The sequence below is a fragment of the Teleopsis dalmanni genome, chromosome 2, assembly GCF_002237135.1.
Source record: "Teleopsis dalmanni isolate 2A chromosome 2, ASM223713v2, whole genome shotgun sequence".
In the NCBI taxonomy this organism is placed as follows: domain Eukaryota; kingdom Metazoa; phylum Arthropoda; class Insecta; order Diptera; family Diopsidae; genus Teleopsis; species Teleopsis dalmanni.
The window spans coordinates 190,598,932-190,617,641 of record NC_051847.1 but is presented as its reverse complement, the minus strand read 5'-3'; the positions used below and the strand labels follow the sequence as shown (position 1 = coordinate 190,617,641).

The 18,710-nt window shown below is 30.0% G+C and overlaps 3 protein-coding genes across 4 annotated transcripts; 2 read left to right on the top strand and 1 right to left on the bottom strand.

The window, feature by feature from the left end:
- Nucleotides 1–3: 3 nt before the first annotated feature.
- On the bottom strand, nucleotides 4–463 carry LOC119684473 (cytochrome c oxidase subunit 5B, mitochondrial-like). The gene has a single exon (XM_038098518.1). The coding sequence runs from the start codon at nucleotides 373–375 to the stop codon at nucleotides 4–6; it is 372 nt and encodes a 123-aa protein (XP_037954446.1). The 5' UTR covers nucleotides 376–463.
- A 1,601-nt stretch (nucleotides 464–2,064) lies between these two features.
- Nucleotides 2,065–2,812, top strand: LOC119683939. Its single transcript, XM_038097833.1, has 2 exons — nucleotides 2,065–2,156; nucleotides 2,280–2,812. The coding sequence occupies exons 1-2, from the start codon at nucleotides 2,121–2,123 to the stop codon at nucleotides 2,712–2,714; spliced, it is 471 nt and encodes a 156-aa protein (XP_037953761.1). The 5' UTR covers nucleotides 2,065–2,120; the 3' UTR covers nucleotides 2,715–2,812.
- A 1,331-nt stretch (nucleotides 2,813–4,143) lies between these two features.
- On the top strand, nucleotides 4,144–8,201 carry LOC119682362 (zinc finger protein 181-like). Of its 2 annotated transcripts, none has more exons than XM_038095777.1 (4): nucleotides 4,144–4,271; nucleotides 7,132–7,282; nucleotides 7,342–7,800; nucleotides 7,872–8,201. In XM_038095777.1, the coding sequence occupies exons 2-4, from the start codon at nucleotides 7,137–7,139 to the stop codon at nucleotides 8,047–8,049; spliced, it is 783 nt and encodes a 260-aa protein (XP_037951705.1). In that variant the 5' UTR covers nucleotides 4,144–4,271; nucleotides 7,132–7,136; the 3' UTR covers nucleotides 8,050–8,201. The 2 variants fall into 2 exon arrangements, with proteins under 2 accessions (XP_037951705.1, XP_037951704.1); XM_038095776.1 differs by lacking the exon at nucleotides 4,144–4,271 and adding an exon at nucleotides 6,866–7,068.
- Nucleotides 8,202–18,710: the final 10,509 nt, after the last annotated feature.

Below are 18,710 nucleotides of genomic sequence, written 5' to 3'. Positions count from 1 at the left end.
TTGTTATTCGTAATTAGGTTCATAGAATGGTTCCACTGGTTCCAGTTCAAACCAATACCCACATTCGCAACGCTTAGGACAGTCCTTCTCAAGCCACATCCATTGCGCAAACCGATTTCCACAGCAAATGCAACCTACCAGACGTGCATCAAAAGCCGACGGAATCATGTTGGGTTCATCTTGAGTGCCTTTTCCACGTTTCATAATAGTCTTTATCTGGAAAGGATCCTCACAGCCATCAGCATACGCTTCAAGTTCTTTGCGCTCAATTCCAGTAGCATGCTCCATAGGGTCTGGCATCTTACGGAACATTCCAGCAGATTGTGAAACGAAACGGCGACCATGGATGGCAGCGATTAATGTGCGGCGCAACATAATGAAAATCTTAAAAATTGTTGTTTTAAGAATAATTCAAATTTTACAAATTGTAGTTTTAAAAAATTTTCAAATTTTTATAAATTGTACAAATTTTTTGAGAAAATTTTCCGAAGAATATTTGAAACTATCTCTGTAACAAAATTATTTTAGTTGGATAAAATTTTTTTAAAAAAAGTCATTATCTTACCAAAAATAATTTCAGACTACTTTGTTAATATTTAAAAATTGTGAATTTGAATAAATCTATTATCAGATATTCACAGTAGATGGCGTTAATGCATTTTTTAACTGTAGGTGTCCTTTTCTTAATGTTATCTGTTTTGTTTTATTATTGAACTCATATCTTAATATCTTATTCCTTGGTCTAATACTATATTCATATAGCAATGCTATTTCAAGTTTCAGTTCGGGTCGCTCAACTACATCAATTCACAATTATACAGTGCAGCCTAAATTATTTTGCTCTATTGTGAGTAGTTTTAAGGAACGCGTGTTATTTCTCTTCAAAGTAAAACAACATTAACAAAAATTATCAAAATATATTTTTATTATATGTCAACCATTTTTTTTATGGAGGATTATATCTGCTTAAGTCTATTAAACACAGTGAAAAAATTAAATGGAGTAGGTTGAGCTTCTACTAAAGCAGTACTAACATCCAGCAGAAAATAAAGTCTTAGAAGGCTTGGTTTACATTGTGATCTTTATTTTATGATCATATTTATTTATTTAGAATGGAGTAAATACTACAACGGAGATAATGTTAAAAACTATGTAGGCTTTTTATTACAACGTTAACTTCTAAAGCGTCAAAATTTATTATTGGAAGAAAGTACATATTGCTTAAAATTAATAATAGTCACTTTGATATTAGACCTCTTCTTTTGTAAGCATATCGCAAAAGAACAACACAAAATAAGCACTCCTTTTGCCGGCAAGTCTGGAAGAACCAGAAATTTTGTAAGGCTTATGTATGCAATACACCTAATAAAATTTAAAGTTGAAGTTTCGGAAATGAATAACCTGCGATTTGTGTTGCTTTATTAGTTAAGTGGTTTCATAAAAGTTGGATTTAATAAGCCAGTAATAGGCCTTTTCTTTTGTAGGCATCTCACAAAAGAACAACTGCTTATTTTAAAAAAATCTACTAAAAATTCCACGACTAAAAATTCGTCTATTGTGAACGTTTTTTGGAAGTACATACGAAATTTCCAGTTAACTGTCCACAAATGACTTCGTTAATTCTTCGTATTTCGTGTCGTCATTGTTCGTAACAAATACGTTACTTTTTCTATTTATTATTTTACTATTATTTATTCACAATAAATAAAAAAAATCTTAACAATAATTGCAAAGAATTGTTATTAATTTCAAAAATTTTAACTTAAAATTTTATTACGGGTTTAGCATACATAAGCTTAACAAAATCTCCATTTTGTTCAGAGTTACCATCAAAAACAGTGCTTATTTTACTTGTACTTTGGCGACATGCTTACAAAAGAAAAGGCCTAGTGGTGTTGTTTCATATGTTATTTTTAAAATTAGCAGTTTTTCTTTTGTGATATGCTTACAAAAGAAAAGGTCTATTGTAAAGTTTTTTAAATTTGAAGTTGGCTATGAATTTTATATATAAATATATGATATGATATGTTCAGCATTGAAAAAAAAATTTTTCATTTATTATGAAGAAAATTTTTGGCTGCAAATATTAAGTTCTAAATTACGTCACGAAACTTGGTAATATGTCGTCCTCTAAAGAAAAAGCTAAAGAGGAGCAAGTAAGTCTAATACTTCTAAACTTTCTTAAATGCTTACTTTTTTGGTTAAAAGGAATACCATAAATATATTTTTATTTAAATTAGTCTTTATTAAAAGCAATGAAAATAAATTGTTTATTGTAGGTTCATGTCTCCATAGAGAATTGTGAAGACCAAGGAAATGGTAAAGATAACAAAAAAATCCATTTCAGTGACTTGGTTCTTGAAAGTTTGAAAGAAATTGATTGTAAAATGGTTAGCTTGGATCGCTTTATCCATACTGTAGACGAACGAGTAACTGAAGTGCAAAAAGAGCAACAAAGACAGATGGATGAAATGGAAAAAAGGCAACAAAGACTGATGGATGAAATGCAAACACCACCTGAACTATCAACAAGGGAGAAAATTCAGCAAGCACTAGATCAAAAGAGACCTGTTGAAACATTCCTATGTATGCAATTTCTAGAAGAGCATGGTATAATTGCCTATCCTTCATCACAAAGAGACATTAATAAAAGAAATACCAGAGCGAAAAAGGAAAGGCGTACACACAAGTTTATTAAAAAGCACAATTTATAACCGTAAGTTAATCTTTTTATACGAGGTGCTGTCTATTATTCAAGAAGATGCGAGTTAGTAACTTAAGTGAAATTTTTTAAATAAATGAGTATTTACTGAAAATACACAACTAATATGGTTTTTATTTTTTATGAATATAGAGCGAATTATAGGCATAAGCATTTATTTTCTTGACTTCATTTTTCGTTTCATGTTCCTTAGTTTAGAACCTAAACTGTTTTCTTGTCAATAATTGTTTAGAATTGTTTTTTATTTTGACGAATAAAAGTAATTCTAGAACGGCTTTAAGTTTCTTATACATAGATTGTATTGATAGCCTACAGAGGTCCTGAGATTGTTGTCTTCGTCCATACAGCTACACCGTACTTGGCCGCTGACTTTACCCGATGTAGCACAGATATACGGAAGTAATTTGTTGAAGTACACTACAGACCTCCTTTGCCAATGTAAAATTTTATTAGCAATAGACTTTTTTATTAGGAAAAATTTTAATTCAGACTCCATCTACACATACATATATATCAAGTGCCAATTTTTTAATTAATGAATCAATCGATGATATGAAGTTCGCATAGTAACTACTAATAACCGAACAACAAATACAAGAACTCAAAAACTTCCATAGCATATATACATATATTTACATTATTTTTAAATCTATTTATTAGATGTTAGATTATAAGCTGTAGGAATTATTTTTTAATTTCTTGATTTTTATTTTATAATTTATAATTTATTAAGATATGTATAATATACATATCAACAGCGCTCTCTCGTCAGTTCTACAACATTCATACGTCCGATATTCCAATGTTAGGTCCCTCGACACTGGGGTTATACGCTAACGATACGTGTATGCTATAATCGAATAAATGTACTCTGAATATAACCAACACACTTCAGGAGCATATAAACCTTTATCCTAGAGTATTTCCAGAAATGGAAAATAAAAATTAATATTGAAAAAATTAAGGCTCTGTTTATTATGCGTAAGAGGACACAGAACCTGTAGATAGTGAGAGTGAGAGATATGGCAATAAACTGGGAGGATAGCATTAAATATCTAGACATTACAGTAAACAAACGATTCACATGACAAACATGTTCAACAGAAAATAATTATTAATTATCTTCATCACCTCCAACAGCTATGTAAAAATGAGAATCTCAATGCTAAGAACAATAAGCTGATATATAACCAAATAATTCGACCGTTACTTCTACATGGATGTGTAGCGTTCAGCAAGGCCTCAATAATCACATAATCACATCTTTGTATATGAAATTGTATTTACAATAATATTTGAGATTATAATACGTATTGTGAACTGTTATTCACAATAGTTTGACGTTTCCGATAACAGCGCTCAGTATATTTTACAATTTAAAGGTTATGTTTTCCTTTGAGTTTCTTTTTGTCATTCATGTTGATTAGTTCAGTTTTTATAGAAGTTTTATTTTTGTTATAAAACTGTTATTATTTTTTAAAAGCCTATATTTGCAGAAAAAAGCATTAGGTGTTCAGATTGCGAGTTTTGTTGGAAATTTAAAAGGACGGTAAGATATATAATTAAAATTCTCTTAAGCGGATACTGATGTGGCTAAGAACTGTACCCGTCTAAAATAGCTTAAATTTATGTTGTATTCATAAACATATGTAGTACATATATATGTATATTTATATACCATATATACACTATTAATAATTAATAGATTTTAATACATACATACATACATACATACATATTATATATATTAATTAATAATGCGATTAAATAATTTTTAATTATTTTTAAATATTCCTCAGGTGTGCATATGTCACTTCTCTTGCACTCTCCAATTAGAAGTTCTATATACATAAATTTTATACTGAACTGTTCGGTATCTCTTAACATGGGAGTACTTATATTTTAACTTGGAATTTAACTAACACCTATAGACATATTAATATATTTACTGTAGTGCCCTGAAAGTAGATGGTTTGAAAGTATTTTTAAAGTTACTCCATTACTCATGAACTTAGTTTACACTACATTTTGACAAGATAGTGTCGCCACTTCCTTAACTAAATATGCAGTTATATGTACCCACGCATAACCCAATTGAGCACATAATAAAATTGTAAACATGAAATTTTATTAGTCCAACTTATGCACCAAGGAGCAAAACGTTCTAGGACCTTTGCGTCCGTTTTATATGCACAGTCAGGCAAACTGAAAATGAATGAAAATAACGAAATAAACGTAAAAATAACTAAAATACTCGTATAAAGAAATGTATCTTCATTCGGTTCATGCTTAAAATACATTTTTTGATACTTTATTTTTATTAAATTTGTCCGTCTGCCGAGGCAAAATGACTTTGCTATTTGGGCTGCTAGAGAGATGAAGTCCACAGCTGCTCCTATGGAAGTGCATGAAAGTGTACGGAAGTGTAGTCAAATGAGTTAAATGCTTACTACGTTTCTGGGTAGTAAAATTTTTTCATTTGCCTTTTTATATCAATTTTGTCTTATTTTTATTTATTCATATTTTTTTTTATTATTATTTTTTTTTTAACTTGAAATTGTACTAATTTTCCAGCGGGAAAAATTTAAAACTAACATACGACAACCATCAACAGAGTCTGTACTAGAAAAGATGTTCTGTCAGTTGAACCGTAAATTATTTAAGTAGAGCTTCAATGAGTTCCATCTTATAGAACGTTTTGTACATCAGCCGTAAAAAATAGAAATTTCTTTAGCATAAACAGAAATTTTTCAGTTTCATTGGAGTACACAAATGAACATAGTTGTCTTGGCATAAATAATTTTACATACCTTGGATATAACATACATGTTATATATGTTTCGGATTGAGTTGGATTCTTGTGCTAAATCGTATATGCTTGCAGAAAGTAATATCTTAGGAAAAGACTATGACAACGTTCTGAAAGTTATACTAATTTTAATCACTTTAAGAACTACAATTTTATTCTCTTCAGAAATTATTACTTCATTCTAATATTTCACTATTTCTTACTGGCTCTTTATCAAGAGAAAAAATCCTATTCGAATCGGTCTAAAATCCTATATCGTTTAATGCAGGAAAAAATTATAAAAATTTTCTGGACTAAGAATATTTTTTAATATGTAATATATAATGTCAAGAATACAGTAAAGCAGCCAGGATGATACCAAATGGGGATATACTAAAAATATTTCTATCATAGTTTTTTTTGCAGTTCACAAGATTTATTTATAATATACAGTTTAATATATATATATACATCCATATGTTACAAGCTAACTAATGTTAGTATAAAAGTATAAGTATAGTATACAAGTACGGAAACAAAAATATATCAGAAATATCTGCAGATTATATTGTTTATTGGTTAAACGCCCAAGGATTTTATTTTGGAATTTTTGGTCAAAATGTTTTATTAAAGCTTAATTAGTAAAAGGTGGGGGTGTGGAGTGAAGTCCCAAATATTTTTGTAAAGCTAAAGCTTCATACATTCAAAGTAATGATATATATAAATTCAAAAGTTTTTCTAATATAAACAAAAAATCCATGAATAGTGATAAAATTTGTTGTTCGATTAATCGAACGTTGGGCGAATATGGGTTAAGGTGAGATCTATTCTCTAATCACCCTCCAACCCGTATACGACACTGCAAGATTGAAACAAATTTGATCACATATATCATGTAAAGGACTGATGGCTGTATTTCAAGGGGTTCCTATAATTTTGAGCATTAAGCAGTAATAAGTTTTTTTTTAAAATAGGATTAAACGTAAAACAAATAACCGAACTTATAACAATATATGGCAACAGCAAGATTAAATAGAACTTTTTTAAGACGTTAAGATTTATCTACTATTTCCTGTATTTCGCATATATTGCTAAGAATATGGGTGACATAGAATAAGATCATGTTATTGCGGTTACCTTAGAAATCTACTTAGTCTAGTTGGTCTGTTGTGTTGTAGTGCAGATTTCAAAGAAAGAATAAATAATGTTCCATCGAATGTCATTGTATATAAATAATTGAAAACCCTAAATTAATATTGGATTGCTTAGTTTACTCTATTTTTTTTAGATATTTTATTTAAATTTTGACAATTTTTTTTCATTACTTTAAATAATTTTTAAAAACAAAATTGTATTCAATAATTATCCGTGCTTTTACTTTTCCGATTTGGTGCTTGATTTCAGTTTACTTATACTTCTAAAGTTAATCGCAACTCATTAGTTGGCCTACTCATAAGTTAACTTTTTTCGATATTATTTCTTACAATAGAAATGGTTTTTAAGTATCTATCACGCCGTTATGACGAAGAGTTCCAAGCGAGGGCATATAAAATCAATGGCAATATTATTTATATTTTTTATTTTATTTTAATTTTAAACTAAAATTTTTGTTTTATTTTAGAAAGTATGATGAATGTCAAGAATGCACCAGTAGTTATTAAAGTCAGTCCAGTTAATGAGTACACAAAACTAAAGTCCGAAAAATCAGTGAAAACAAAGGATAAAGTACAGTCAAAACCCAAATTCAAGAAACTACTACGTAAACGTGATGGGTAAATGTTAATTTTGGTCATATATAAAGAAAGTTCTATCATATCATAACTCACTTTAGGTATGATGTAGATACTATACCAATTACAACACGTCATAAACTCGAAAAAATACTTAAAGTACCTTTACTTGAACGTTACAAGGGTGTGAACGATGGTAATCCGAGTTATAAAATTTGGAAACCCGATAACCAATCTCCGATAAGCAAAAAATCTTCAACAAATCTTGAGTTATTAAAAAAAGATTTCATTGGTAAAACTAAAACTCAGAATAAGTTTGAAAATGACAACGATATAGACAAACTTATGGAAGCAGATGAAATAAATTCCATTCGTTCAAATGAAGTTAGTGGTACCAGTAGTTATGGTATTGAAGATAGCAATAAACAAAGCTATGATTGTTTGACTTGTGGAAAACAGTTCAATAAACCCTGGAAACTAGAGGGTCATTCCCGTGTGCATACTGGCGAAAAACCACTGGCGTGTCCATTAAAATCATGTGACAAATGTTTTGCTAATCAGTGAGTTTCTCTCTACTATAGTTTGATCATATAAGATCGCTATATATAATTTATAATTAATTTTACTTTAGTTCTAACTTACGTGCTCATCAACGTGCCAAAGGTCATCACGACTGGTCCTTCAAGTGTTCGCTGTGTTCTAAAGCTTTTATTTCAATGATGTCTTTAGGTCGCCACAGTGCTTCCGCATGTCAAAAGTATATATTACAACAGAAGCGGGCGAAGGCTGTTGGTAAAACTATTACATGAAGAAGATGAACATATTAAATGCCTTTTATAGAATTATCCATTTTTAATATAATATAAACAAATATAAGTTATGCTAAGAATAGAACTATATTGTAATTAAGCTGAATCATATCTTCTCTTACTATATATGATTCGACATAAGAAATAAAGTAATGCAATCTAATCTGAGTCAAGATCTGTACCATACATATAGATAGATAAATACTAATGGCGCCTCATCTTAGGATAGTGGCTCGTTGGTAGTTAAACAAGTTTTGCATAACAATTATTGGATGCATTCTTGCGAAGAGGAAGACAGTCCTGTATATTCACAGTAAGTAAATCCAGAAGTGTCAAATAGAAGAACCCCATTATTTTTTATTTAAAGTATAAGCATAGATGGGAGCATATCAGTCATTAGATAAATAAATTTTGCTTATAAATAGGCTGGGTGAATTATTGCGATGAAGGAAGTTTGATGAAGTTTAAGTTTGTTATTATGAACAGCTAGTAGATCTTAAAGCAACACATAACACAACCTCCATATACTCTGTTTCTTCTCTACACAGTCAATCATATGTATTCTTAATGTAAAGTATTATTATGGTAGACTGATATAATCTTGAAGAGTTTCTCAAGAAGCAGAGTTAGACTTCTTTAACAATATTTAAGGTTTAGAGTATATGCGAATCATTTTTTTTCGTTATAATAACTCATATTTTTTAAATAGAATATATATATTTTAAATAGGTGTCTTATTAATCTAAACAGCAATACATAAGCATAATACATAAGTATTCGTAAAATAATTCTTAATAAAAATCTTTCAAGTAGCCCTCGTATAAAATATACTGATGTTTATGTTGAAATATTCTTTCTATACAAACTGGCCTCTGTGGTCTGACAACAAGTGTTTACGTGGTAAATTTTCTTATAGAACTTAATTTGTCTGATGCTGAGTAAAAATTCTCACAAAATATCGTGGTCTATTTTTTTCACATTTTAAGCGGCTTATGATGCTACGCTGGATGTCGCCGGCGAAATCCCTTAGCGTAAATGTCAACTCAGCTGAAATGTATTTTATTAGCGGAATTCGTGATGCGCCCACTCTTGGTTGGTGGTTCTGTTGTGGTTCGAGAGTTGTTAAAAGTTTTACACTAAATTTGGTGTCAAAAGGAAACACTAATTTATGTCTTGACTGAGAGAAGTCACAAAAAATTCCTATACAATTGCATTTATGCAACAAATGCGCTTAAAGATGTGTCCATCATTAAATCTTATGGAAAATTCAGAAAAATGAATTGTAGATACTTTTGCTTAACAAATGCGCTAAAACATAAACAGTTTTAGCTTACCACGTTTAGTGCGAGGTTTATTCAGAAAAATAGTTGTCTATTTATGTAGAACACTTCGTGTGCAGTGTCCTGTATTTTACCTATCAAAGGATTTATGAGCCCCTGGTGTGTATTTTATTGCGAATTTGTGGCATTTTAATTAGTTTAATTTGTGCAATTTCACATGCAACTAATATCCAACCTAAGTCAGTACGGTTATATGTAAAGTTAAATGTTAGATATCAAACAGTTAATAATTTATAGACAATGTACATTAGTTTTACGAGGTCCTTGGAAAAATTAGTCCCAAAACGTGGCATTAGTTGCGTTTCTAATTGCGCCACAAATTCAAAATCGTGAAATTGTCAGTAAATGCAGCTAAAATAGTAAATTTATGTTTAGATATTTATTCTCTTTTTTTTTTCTTAATACATAATCTAAAAAAAAACTGTTTATATTATATTTAGAATTTTAGACAAAATGAAGTTTTGTAGATCAATTGATACTAATACCGTTGGCTAAGTTACAAGAATGAAATTTATGTAAGAAGTTTTAAGAAGTAATTAATAAAACAAAAACAATTTAAATTCTTTAAAAAATATGAATTTCATTTATTATGTTGAGGCTAGTTGAGTCAGTGCACCTGAGCTGTTTTACTCTCTCTTAACTGCGAGGTTTCTTCAAAACCCCTCTTTGCGCATTGACTAGTTTATTGTTCATCACTTCATCAGACTAAGCAATAATGGACCTCAGATCTGCATACCGCCCCGAGGAGCCTGTAACCATTCTGAGATTTTGATAATGCGGTGTTGTTAAGTCTGTTAGTTTTCGCAAATAATTTCAAGGCTCTATCCTTTATGTATTTTTTGATGGAATCAATCTTGCGGTCCCTGAGGATGTCATTCGTTCTAATGTACCATTGTACTTTGAAAAGTCTTCTCAGAGCCTGACTTTGTGCAATTTCTAGCTGGTGAATAGTAGTGTTTGAAGCTTAGCTAAACGCTACACAACCATATAGGTAGAAGTGACGGACGAATTATTTGGTTATATATCAGTTTCTTGTTGTTAACATTGAGATTTTCATTTCTGAATAGCGGTTGGAGATGATGAAGAATTTTGGCACAACTAATTCTTTTCAGTTGAACATTTTTAAACCATGTGAATCGTTTGTCCAGCTTGATACCGATATATTTAACGCTATCCTCCCAGTTTATTACCATATCACCCACTCTCACTCTCGACGGATTCTGTCTCCGCTTACGCGTTATAAACAGAGCCTTAGTTTTTTCATATAAACGTTAATGTTTCTTAAAATTTTTTAAGACATATGTTCACTTAAAAGAAAATCTTCATTTTGGACTTACATTTTTCTACTTATTTAAAAATTTTATTTATTAAATTAATCTAACACATATACACATATCATCCATACTTAATGCATAATTAAAAAAAATTTGTACTATGCATCAGTGATATACCCTGGGATTTAATTTTTTTTTTTAACGAAAAATGATTGCATACGAGTATATTTTTGCCTGAAAAACTTTGTGATGGTGTACACAGGCTTTTTGGGATTATTTCAGACACATATGTTGCATTTGCATTTCATCATCATTGACAACTTTTAATTCAACATTAGATTTTGTTTTTGTTTGTGAAACACTATGATATCTTTTTAGAAAAAAACATTTTTTATGATGATGCAAAATGAAATCAACTTCACCGAACGAAAAAGTTAATTTGAGGTTTTGATAACGAAACTTTTTCATTAATTATACTAAATTTTTACCAAGAAGTTGAATAACAAGGGGAATAAGGAAAATATTTTGCAGTTGGATATTGTTTAAATATAATACAAAGAAAGATATTCTTCTTCAATTAAACTGTATCTATAGCATTAAAATGATTGACAAAAGCAGTGTTAGACTTAGGAACCCCGGATAAAATATGAAGATCTCCGAATATATTATTACGCACAAAATTGTTTCTTCAAAATTTTATAAAATAATGTATAGAATCACCACTCTGCAAATCTTTATCAACCATAGACTTCACCATATCTAACTAACTTTCTAATTAAACACAATAATTGAGCCTGATTTATGGTTATTGCAGCTAATAGTTATTATTAATTAATAGGCTATGAATGCATCCCGACCTTAAAGATGTATTGTGCGCCTAAAGGCCCAACTAAAACAATTCTAGACGCTTTCAAGGTAGTCGAGTATACGTCTTGCCGCTGCTGAGCAGTTGCATAGAATATGTTCTGATGTTTCCTCATGACAGAGTCGACAGGAATCACTTTCTACCGCACCTATTATCTTCATATGATAACTAAGTTTATAGTGTCCTGTAAGAAGTTCAGTGTATCGCTTCTGCTAAGATTAAGGATAGCATCAACTTTAATGTGTTCAGGATCAGTGAATCTTCTTCTTTAAATCTTCTTTAAAAAAGTTTTGTTCATACTACATTAATATGGAATATAGATTCAAAAATTTGAAAAGTAGCACAATTTACTATTAAAAAGAATAACGACTGATGTTTTTCCATATTTAAAAATAATTTTCGCATTTACAAAGTTTTTTATGTACTTGAAAAAGTAATATTGTGCCAGATTCATCTCGTTTACACTTTCCCTGAACATTTTGCAAATATTTAAAAAAAACTTCCCAATTTTTACTTATGAACTAAGTTTTTGACATAAATGTACTTTTCCGCAAATATTTTTCCAAAGTTCTCACTAAGACCGAACTCGTTAAATGCTAAACCCTGTCTTTACGTTAACATCATCACTGCTAACTCAACGTTCCTTAATACGACTTATTAGAGGGTAACCAGTGAATGTCTGACATTCGTCTGGGAATATCTTTCATGCAAAAATAACTTCAAGGTGTCAATACTCTTTTGTCGTATTTGAATTGTATTTCCAGTGCAGTTATAAAGTTTTCCACCAAAATAAAAAAAAAAAAACTCGAAACTAAAAAAAAAACATTAATAGAAAAAGTTTTTGTATTGCACCTACTAAATACCAGAAATACCAGGAACACATCTCACACGCATACGTGTATGTGGTATGGAAGTTGTAGTTCTTATCAACTTTTTTAAGTTAAGTAAAATAATCTTAACGAAATAAAACTTTGAAAATGTTTCCAAAGGAAATGGTTAGTTTTTATTTTAATGCATATCACAAAGGTGTGCGTTTCCGGTTCAGAATCAAACTAAACATCTAGATACACTTCAAATGCAATTGCAGTATTTCCGCTTTCAGTTTCAGGTGTGATGCTAATGATTTCGGTCGGTCGTGCATGCGTCTTCCACTCTACTCCTGTTGCTTTGTAGCAATGCAATAACAAATTCACAATTCCAACTTGCTAAGGACTATCTTATTGACTAAATGTGACATGTCCAAGACATGTTTATAGGACAAAAAACATAATTGGATTCATCCGTTTGTCTAGTTTCAGGCATAATAATTACTTTTATCAAATTCAAAGCTTTAAAAATCAATTTAATTTCAATTTGCTTTCAAATGACCACAGAATCCTTTTTAAAATTATTGACACTGATGCATCAATACCTCAACACTACGTATATGGTGTATATGGTATGCCAGATAGTTATCACTTTGGCAATCGTTTCAATAATGTACATAAACGAAGGTTGTAACTCAAAGGACTTGTAAGCGGATGTTTATTTCCTTTGGTTGAAGCATTTAAGTAGCTTATTATCTCAATCAAAGGGTCTTGTGTAAAATAATTTTTTTTTTATTTTTTTTACGAGTTAGTTCTTTATTGAGCAGTGAGGACTATTCTCACTTTTTATTAAAACATATGAATATCTTCTAATGTAAAAAAAGAAATGAAGCACACATTAAGTGAAAGTAGTTCTTCCAATAAAACTGTGAAGATACTTACTCTGTGAGTATGTATTGCTGTTATTCATGGTACATCACCTAGTATATGTTTTCCCTCAATATACTTAATAAAAATTTAAATAAATTATATGAATTTATGCTGAAATAAGAGACTATATATTGTACTAAAAGAAAATAATAATACATTAATAATAAATGAGAATATATATATATGATAATAATATATATGATATATATATATGATATATATGATAATATCAACTCTAACATAGTTATCTACCAAAAGTTGGCCTAGTTGACAATGGAAAGTATCATGCACTTTTTTACATATAAAAATATAGATATGATGTAAAAATATATGTTGTATGAAACAAAAAAATCGCATTTTTTTGGTACTTATTCGTTTCTTCTATATGTTTCCTCTTATCTGATTTTGCTTGATTTCTTCTTCTATCTCTCTTTTAGTATTCTATCTTTCTGTTTCCCCCTCTCTGTTTCTCTCGATCTTTTTTTCTCTCTATTAATCTAGTGTTCTTACTATTTCTATAAATGTTTCTTTGCTTTCCCCCCACACTTTTTCTTCCTCTCCTCCTCTCTCTCTCTCTCTCACAGTTTCTTTTTGTTTAACTCACTCTCTTTCTATAGCGCTCTTTTTGTCTTTATCTTATTTTTGTTACTATCTTTATATCGGTCCTTTTACCATCATTCGCTCTCTTTTTATCTTTGTCACTGTCTCACTCACCTTTTTTCATGATTTTCTAACTATCTTTGTATCTATTACTTCCACTCCCCTCAATCTTCTTTCCGTTCTATGAATTCTTTTACTAATCTTTTACTTTATTTTTACTGAATCATTTTCTCCACTCTTCGTTTTTGAAACATTTTTTTTTTACCAGTTTAATGACCTTAATGAGAATCTGCATATATAACAGACTTTAAGCAATATTAATAGTAAAAAAGAAATATGTTAGTTAAATATAATTGACCGAATCACCTTACTGATGGTGAACGTTTCAGTACGTAACGATATCCAATCATTTTATATTATTTTAATTAATAGAACTTTTGGCTGATCATACAATTATTTCAAGTATTGCCAAATACCCATCATTAGTGGTCTTGGAAATATTTCAGGCATTTAATTAGTCGTAGTGGGATATCTAACGGGTCACCATTGACTACGTTACCACCTCAACAAAATGGAGATACCTCCACCTCCGAAGAGATAGAGTATAGACTCTGCTTAGAAGCAGAGGAAATATCTAGTCACATTCTATGTGAACTGCACAGCTTTGATCTGAGCCAGGAGGAGGTCACTGGTTCGAGAACTGCTCTCACCTTCCGACATTAGGAGGTCCTCAATGACCGACATTTTAGCCTTTATTCGGAATGTCTTCTGTTCGGTTAGGTTCTGTTGTAGCACAAAAGATCAATCATAGTCGCAGTGCTCTGCTCAAGAGGGAGCTAGTACCCCGTTCATTCTTATTATATTATTAGTCGTAAATATTTTGTTGAAACTCTATTACATTAGAATGAAATCATAAACCAGCTGTAGAATAATTAAATTAATAAATCACATCTTCATTAATTTAATTAATGAATTTATTTAATTCATAAATGTTAATTTCGTATCTTCATTAACACCGACAAGAACTCAATTCGAAAAAATTAGCATACATGACTCCTTATTACCCATAGTTATAAGTATTGTCTATTTCATATCCTTATATGTCTTAAGTGTCAGTCGTGAGTACTTAACTCACTTATGGTTTTATGGTTGTTGAAATATCACGACATTTCCACATAAACGAATTCTCGTCATCGTAACAAATTCACTTCAATAACAATTTTATCCTGTGGGCAAATTGTAATTCATCAATAAAACATATGCACAACATTGATTATGGTTTATGTAGTACATGGAGCACAACATGGAAATACAATTTAAATTGCTTAATTAAATAGCACATTTAGGCCCAAAGGATAATACAGGAAGTAATTATTACAAACAATCATAGGAGACTTTTTTATGTTGAACCAAAAACACATAATAAATATTCTCAATAAAAAAATATATTTATTTAAACATTTTTAATATTGAAGTATAATATCAGTACATATATATATGTATTGGCAAATATATACTAATATATATATATTTATTATAGGGATAAAAAACTCACACGAGTTTTAGATTTACGCCAACTAAATAAATTAAATTTCCATTGTCACCTTAATGGGTACGAAAACGTGTGATGGCATATTTACAGGATTCTGTATGGTACTGTTTTATATAATGGACCACAATAACAGATAGTCCAACAAAGCATAATTATTAAACGCAAATGTTGTTGACACTCCTTCGGTCTACTGAAATAATTGCGCAGTGTATGGAGTCTAGCGATTTCCGTGGACGTCATATGATTATTCAAAAAGATTTACTGCTTTCTTTTTTGCAATTAACTTAGAAATTATTTAATTATATCATTTAAAAGGGTATATAATAATCTGCATAATAAATTTCATCTTTCAGGAACAGAGATTTGCATATTTCATGTGTCATCCCTAAAGGATATGATATATCACAGCCTAATGAACTACATTCGTTTGTAGTTTACTTAGATTTATTGTTATTATTTATATTCTATTTTCTTGATATGAAATTTATATTTCACAAATTAAATAGTGACTTTCTGTTATTTAAATTACAATAGTTGGGAAAAAAAGTTGCAATACTTTTCCAACAATATTCAAAGAAGATTTGAATCATCTAGTCAGGAAGTAATCCTACTTAACGAACCATAAATCTTATTTCATGTTTATTCTTAGCTAATAAAACCCGATACAAATAGGTTTCCCAATATACAAAGTCAGTGGCATTGATTTCATACTGTTGTATACTAGTATTCAAAAGATTCTTTATAGCACTTTCACTACATTAAAGCAACGATTTAGATTTTTTTAACTATACCGTGTTAGTCGCTTAATATCATTAAATTGTGGTACTAGATTTAAAAAACACACTTTTAAATTCTTTTAAATGATAGATTTAATAGAAACTCATGTGAACCATGCTTAAAGAGCAATTGGACAAATAGAGAGCTATAGACTGAAGTGCTTGAAGCTGAACTTTAGGTTAACCACATCTTCAAAAAATAATTTGAACCATTTGTTTCTTACCACATCAGACTTTAACAGCAAGCAAGTATTAACGTTTCTCTAAAAATATCAAGTTACTTTCATAGTCCACACTTGACTACTTTCATAACCACACTTTTGAAACAAACATAGTATAAAAAAATTTTACTTAAAATACGCTCGTTTTTAATGATGTACTGTCATTACTATCCAAATATTCATATAGTTTCAATGAATTTATATATTTATAATATATAATACATACAGAAATGAAAATCTCAATGCTAAGTACAGGATAGCTGATATATAACCAAATAATTCATCCATCACTTCTACCTATATGGTTGTGTAGCGTTCAGCAAAGCTTCAAACACGACTATTCGTCAGCTAGAAATTGCACAAAGTCACGCTCTGAGAAGACTTTTGAAAGTACCATGGTACATTAGGACGAATGACATCCTCAGGGACCTCAAGAATAATCCAATCTAAAAATACATAAAGGATAGAGCCCTGAAATTATTTGCAAAAACTGACAGACTTACCAACACCGCGTTATCAAATCTCAGAATCATTACAGGCTCCTCGGGGAGGTATGCAGATCTGAGGTCAGTTATTGCTTAGTCTGATGTTTGAATAAAGTATTAGTGTTGCTGTAAAGCTAGACTTAGTTTGTATAGTGACAAAGAAGCTTAGTCTGATGAAGTGATAAACAATAATCCAGTCATGACGTATAGAGGGGTTTTGAAAATACCTCGAGTTAAGGAAGAGTAAAAGTGCTCAAGTGCACAAGTGCTCAAAGAGCTTCAACATAATAATAATAATATATAATATAATATTTTATTCTCAAATATTTTTAAATATCATTTTTAGAACAAATATTTAAAATCGTGTTTAAGAAGCTGGAATTTTGAAAGATATAAGCTTTTCGCAATAATCTATCTTCATACTGAAAGTATAATTTTATTTAAACCTTGTATATAGTCTTAAAATACTAATGTGTGTGTACTAATGAAGTACTATTTTTACCTGCATAGACTTTTCAATTATTTTCTTGCTGCAATCCAAAATTGTCCTTTTAATAATATTTTGATATTACATTGATGTGCATAAACATGTACTTTGTTAAAAATATATATTATTTATATAAGTAAATTATTAATCTACATGAAACTCTTCAACCACCATATAATTTCACTCTGTTTGCTTTACTAATCAAATAAATTTAATAAACATTAGCAAATGAAATTATTCACACTTTACCTTAACTTCATTAAGAGTAACTTTTCGCAGGACATCTACTTATGTATGCAATCCATGTACACAAATAAGTTTCAGCAACATTTTATTTAATTTTCTAAATAAATAATAAAATTTCATCTGTGAAAACTCTTTTACATGAGACTTGGTTCCATTTCATCATCTTCTCATGGGGCCGGCAGTTCATCGACAATTTGGAATTCATTGCGAGACCAAAGCACAATCTACAATGGCAAAAAAAAATTTTCAGAATTTGTGATTAGTACTTCTGTGTAGTATTTTTGTAAGTACAATGGACCACAGTATGGTGTACTGAAGTTTTAAAGAGTGTCCTTCATTGGTTATGTACTCCATTTGTAGGTTTTAGTATATTTTGAATTGAACAAACAAAGAATACGACAATGACTTATAGGTTTTAGTATATAATAAATATTTTATTGTAATGTGAAGTAGTTTGGATTGGCATTTTTTTCTAACACTTTAATTAAAAAAATTTTAATTATTAAATAATGTTTTTTACTTAATTAAATGCGTATTATTATTCTAATTAATTTCAATTAAAATTATTTATTAATTATATCATTTTGTTTTATTTACTTTCACAATTTTTCAAGTCAAATTCAGTTAATCCAAGAACTTGATCCAAATAAGTATTAATCGTGTAGAAATTTTGTGGAAAGCGCTTTAGAGCTACCATATTCTATCTCTTCAGGTGGATCTAACTAGCTAAGGTTACAGTATCGATTAAGATGAACTGCCAGCAATTATCATACCTGTCCTGCTGTATGGTGCAGAAGCTTGGACAATTACCAGTGATGAAAAGGCGTTAGGAGCATTCAAGAGAAAAATTCTTGAATGATTAACTGTATTATCTATACCGCGACATTGACATAGTTAAGCGCATCTTCGGTGGAAGGACCAGGTGATCAACGATTTGGGGGCACTCGGTATCACCAACTGGCGACAGCAAACTACTAATCGGGCTGACTGGCGGAGGATACTCAACGCGGTTAAGTACGACTCACGTCTGTAATGGCCAACTAAGCTATAGCTCAAATACATAAGCTTTACATTTTTTT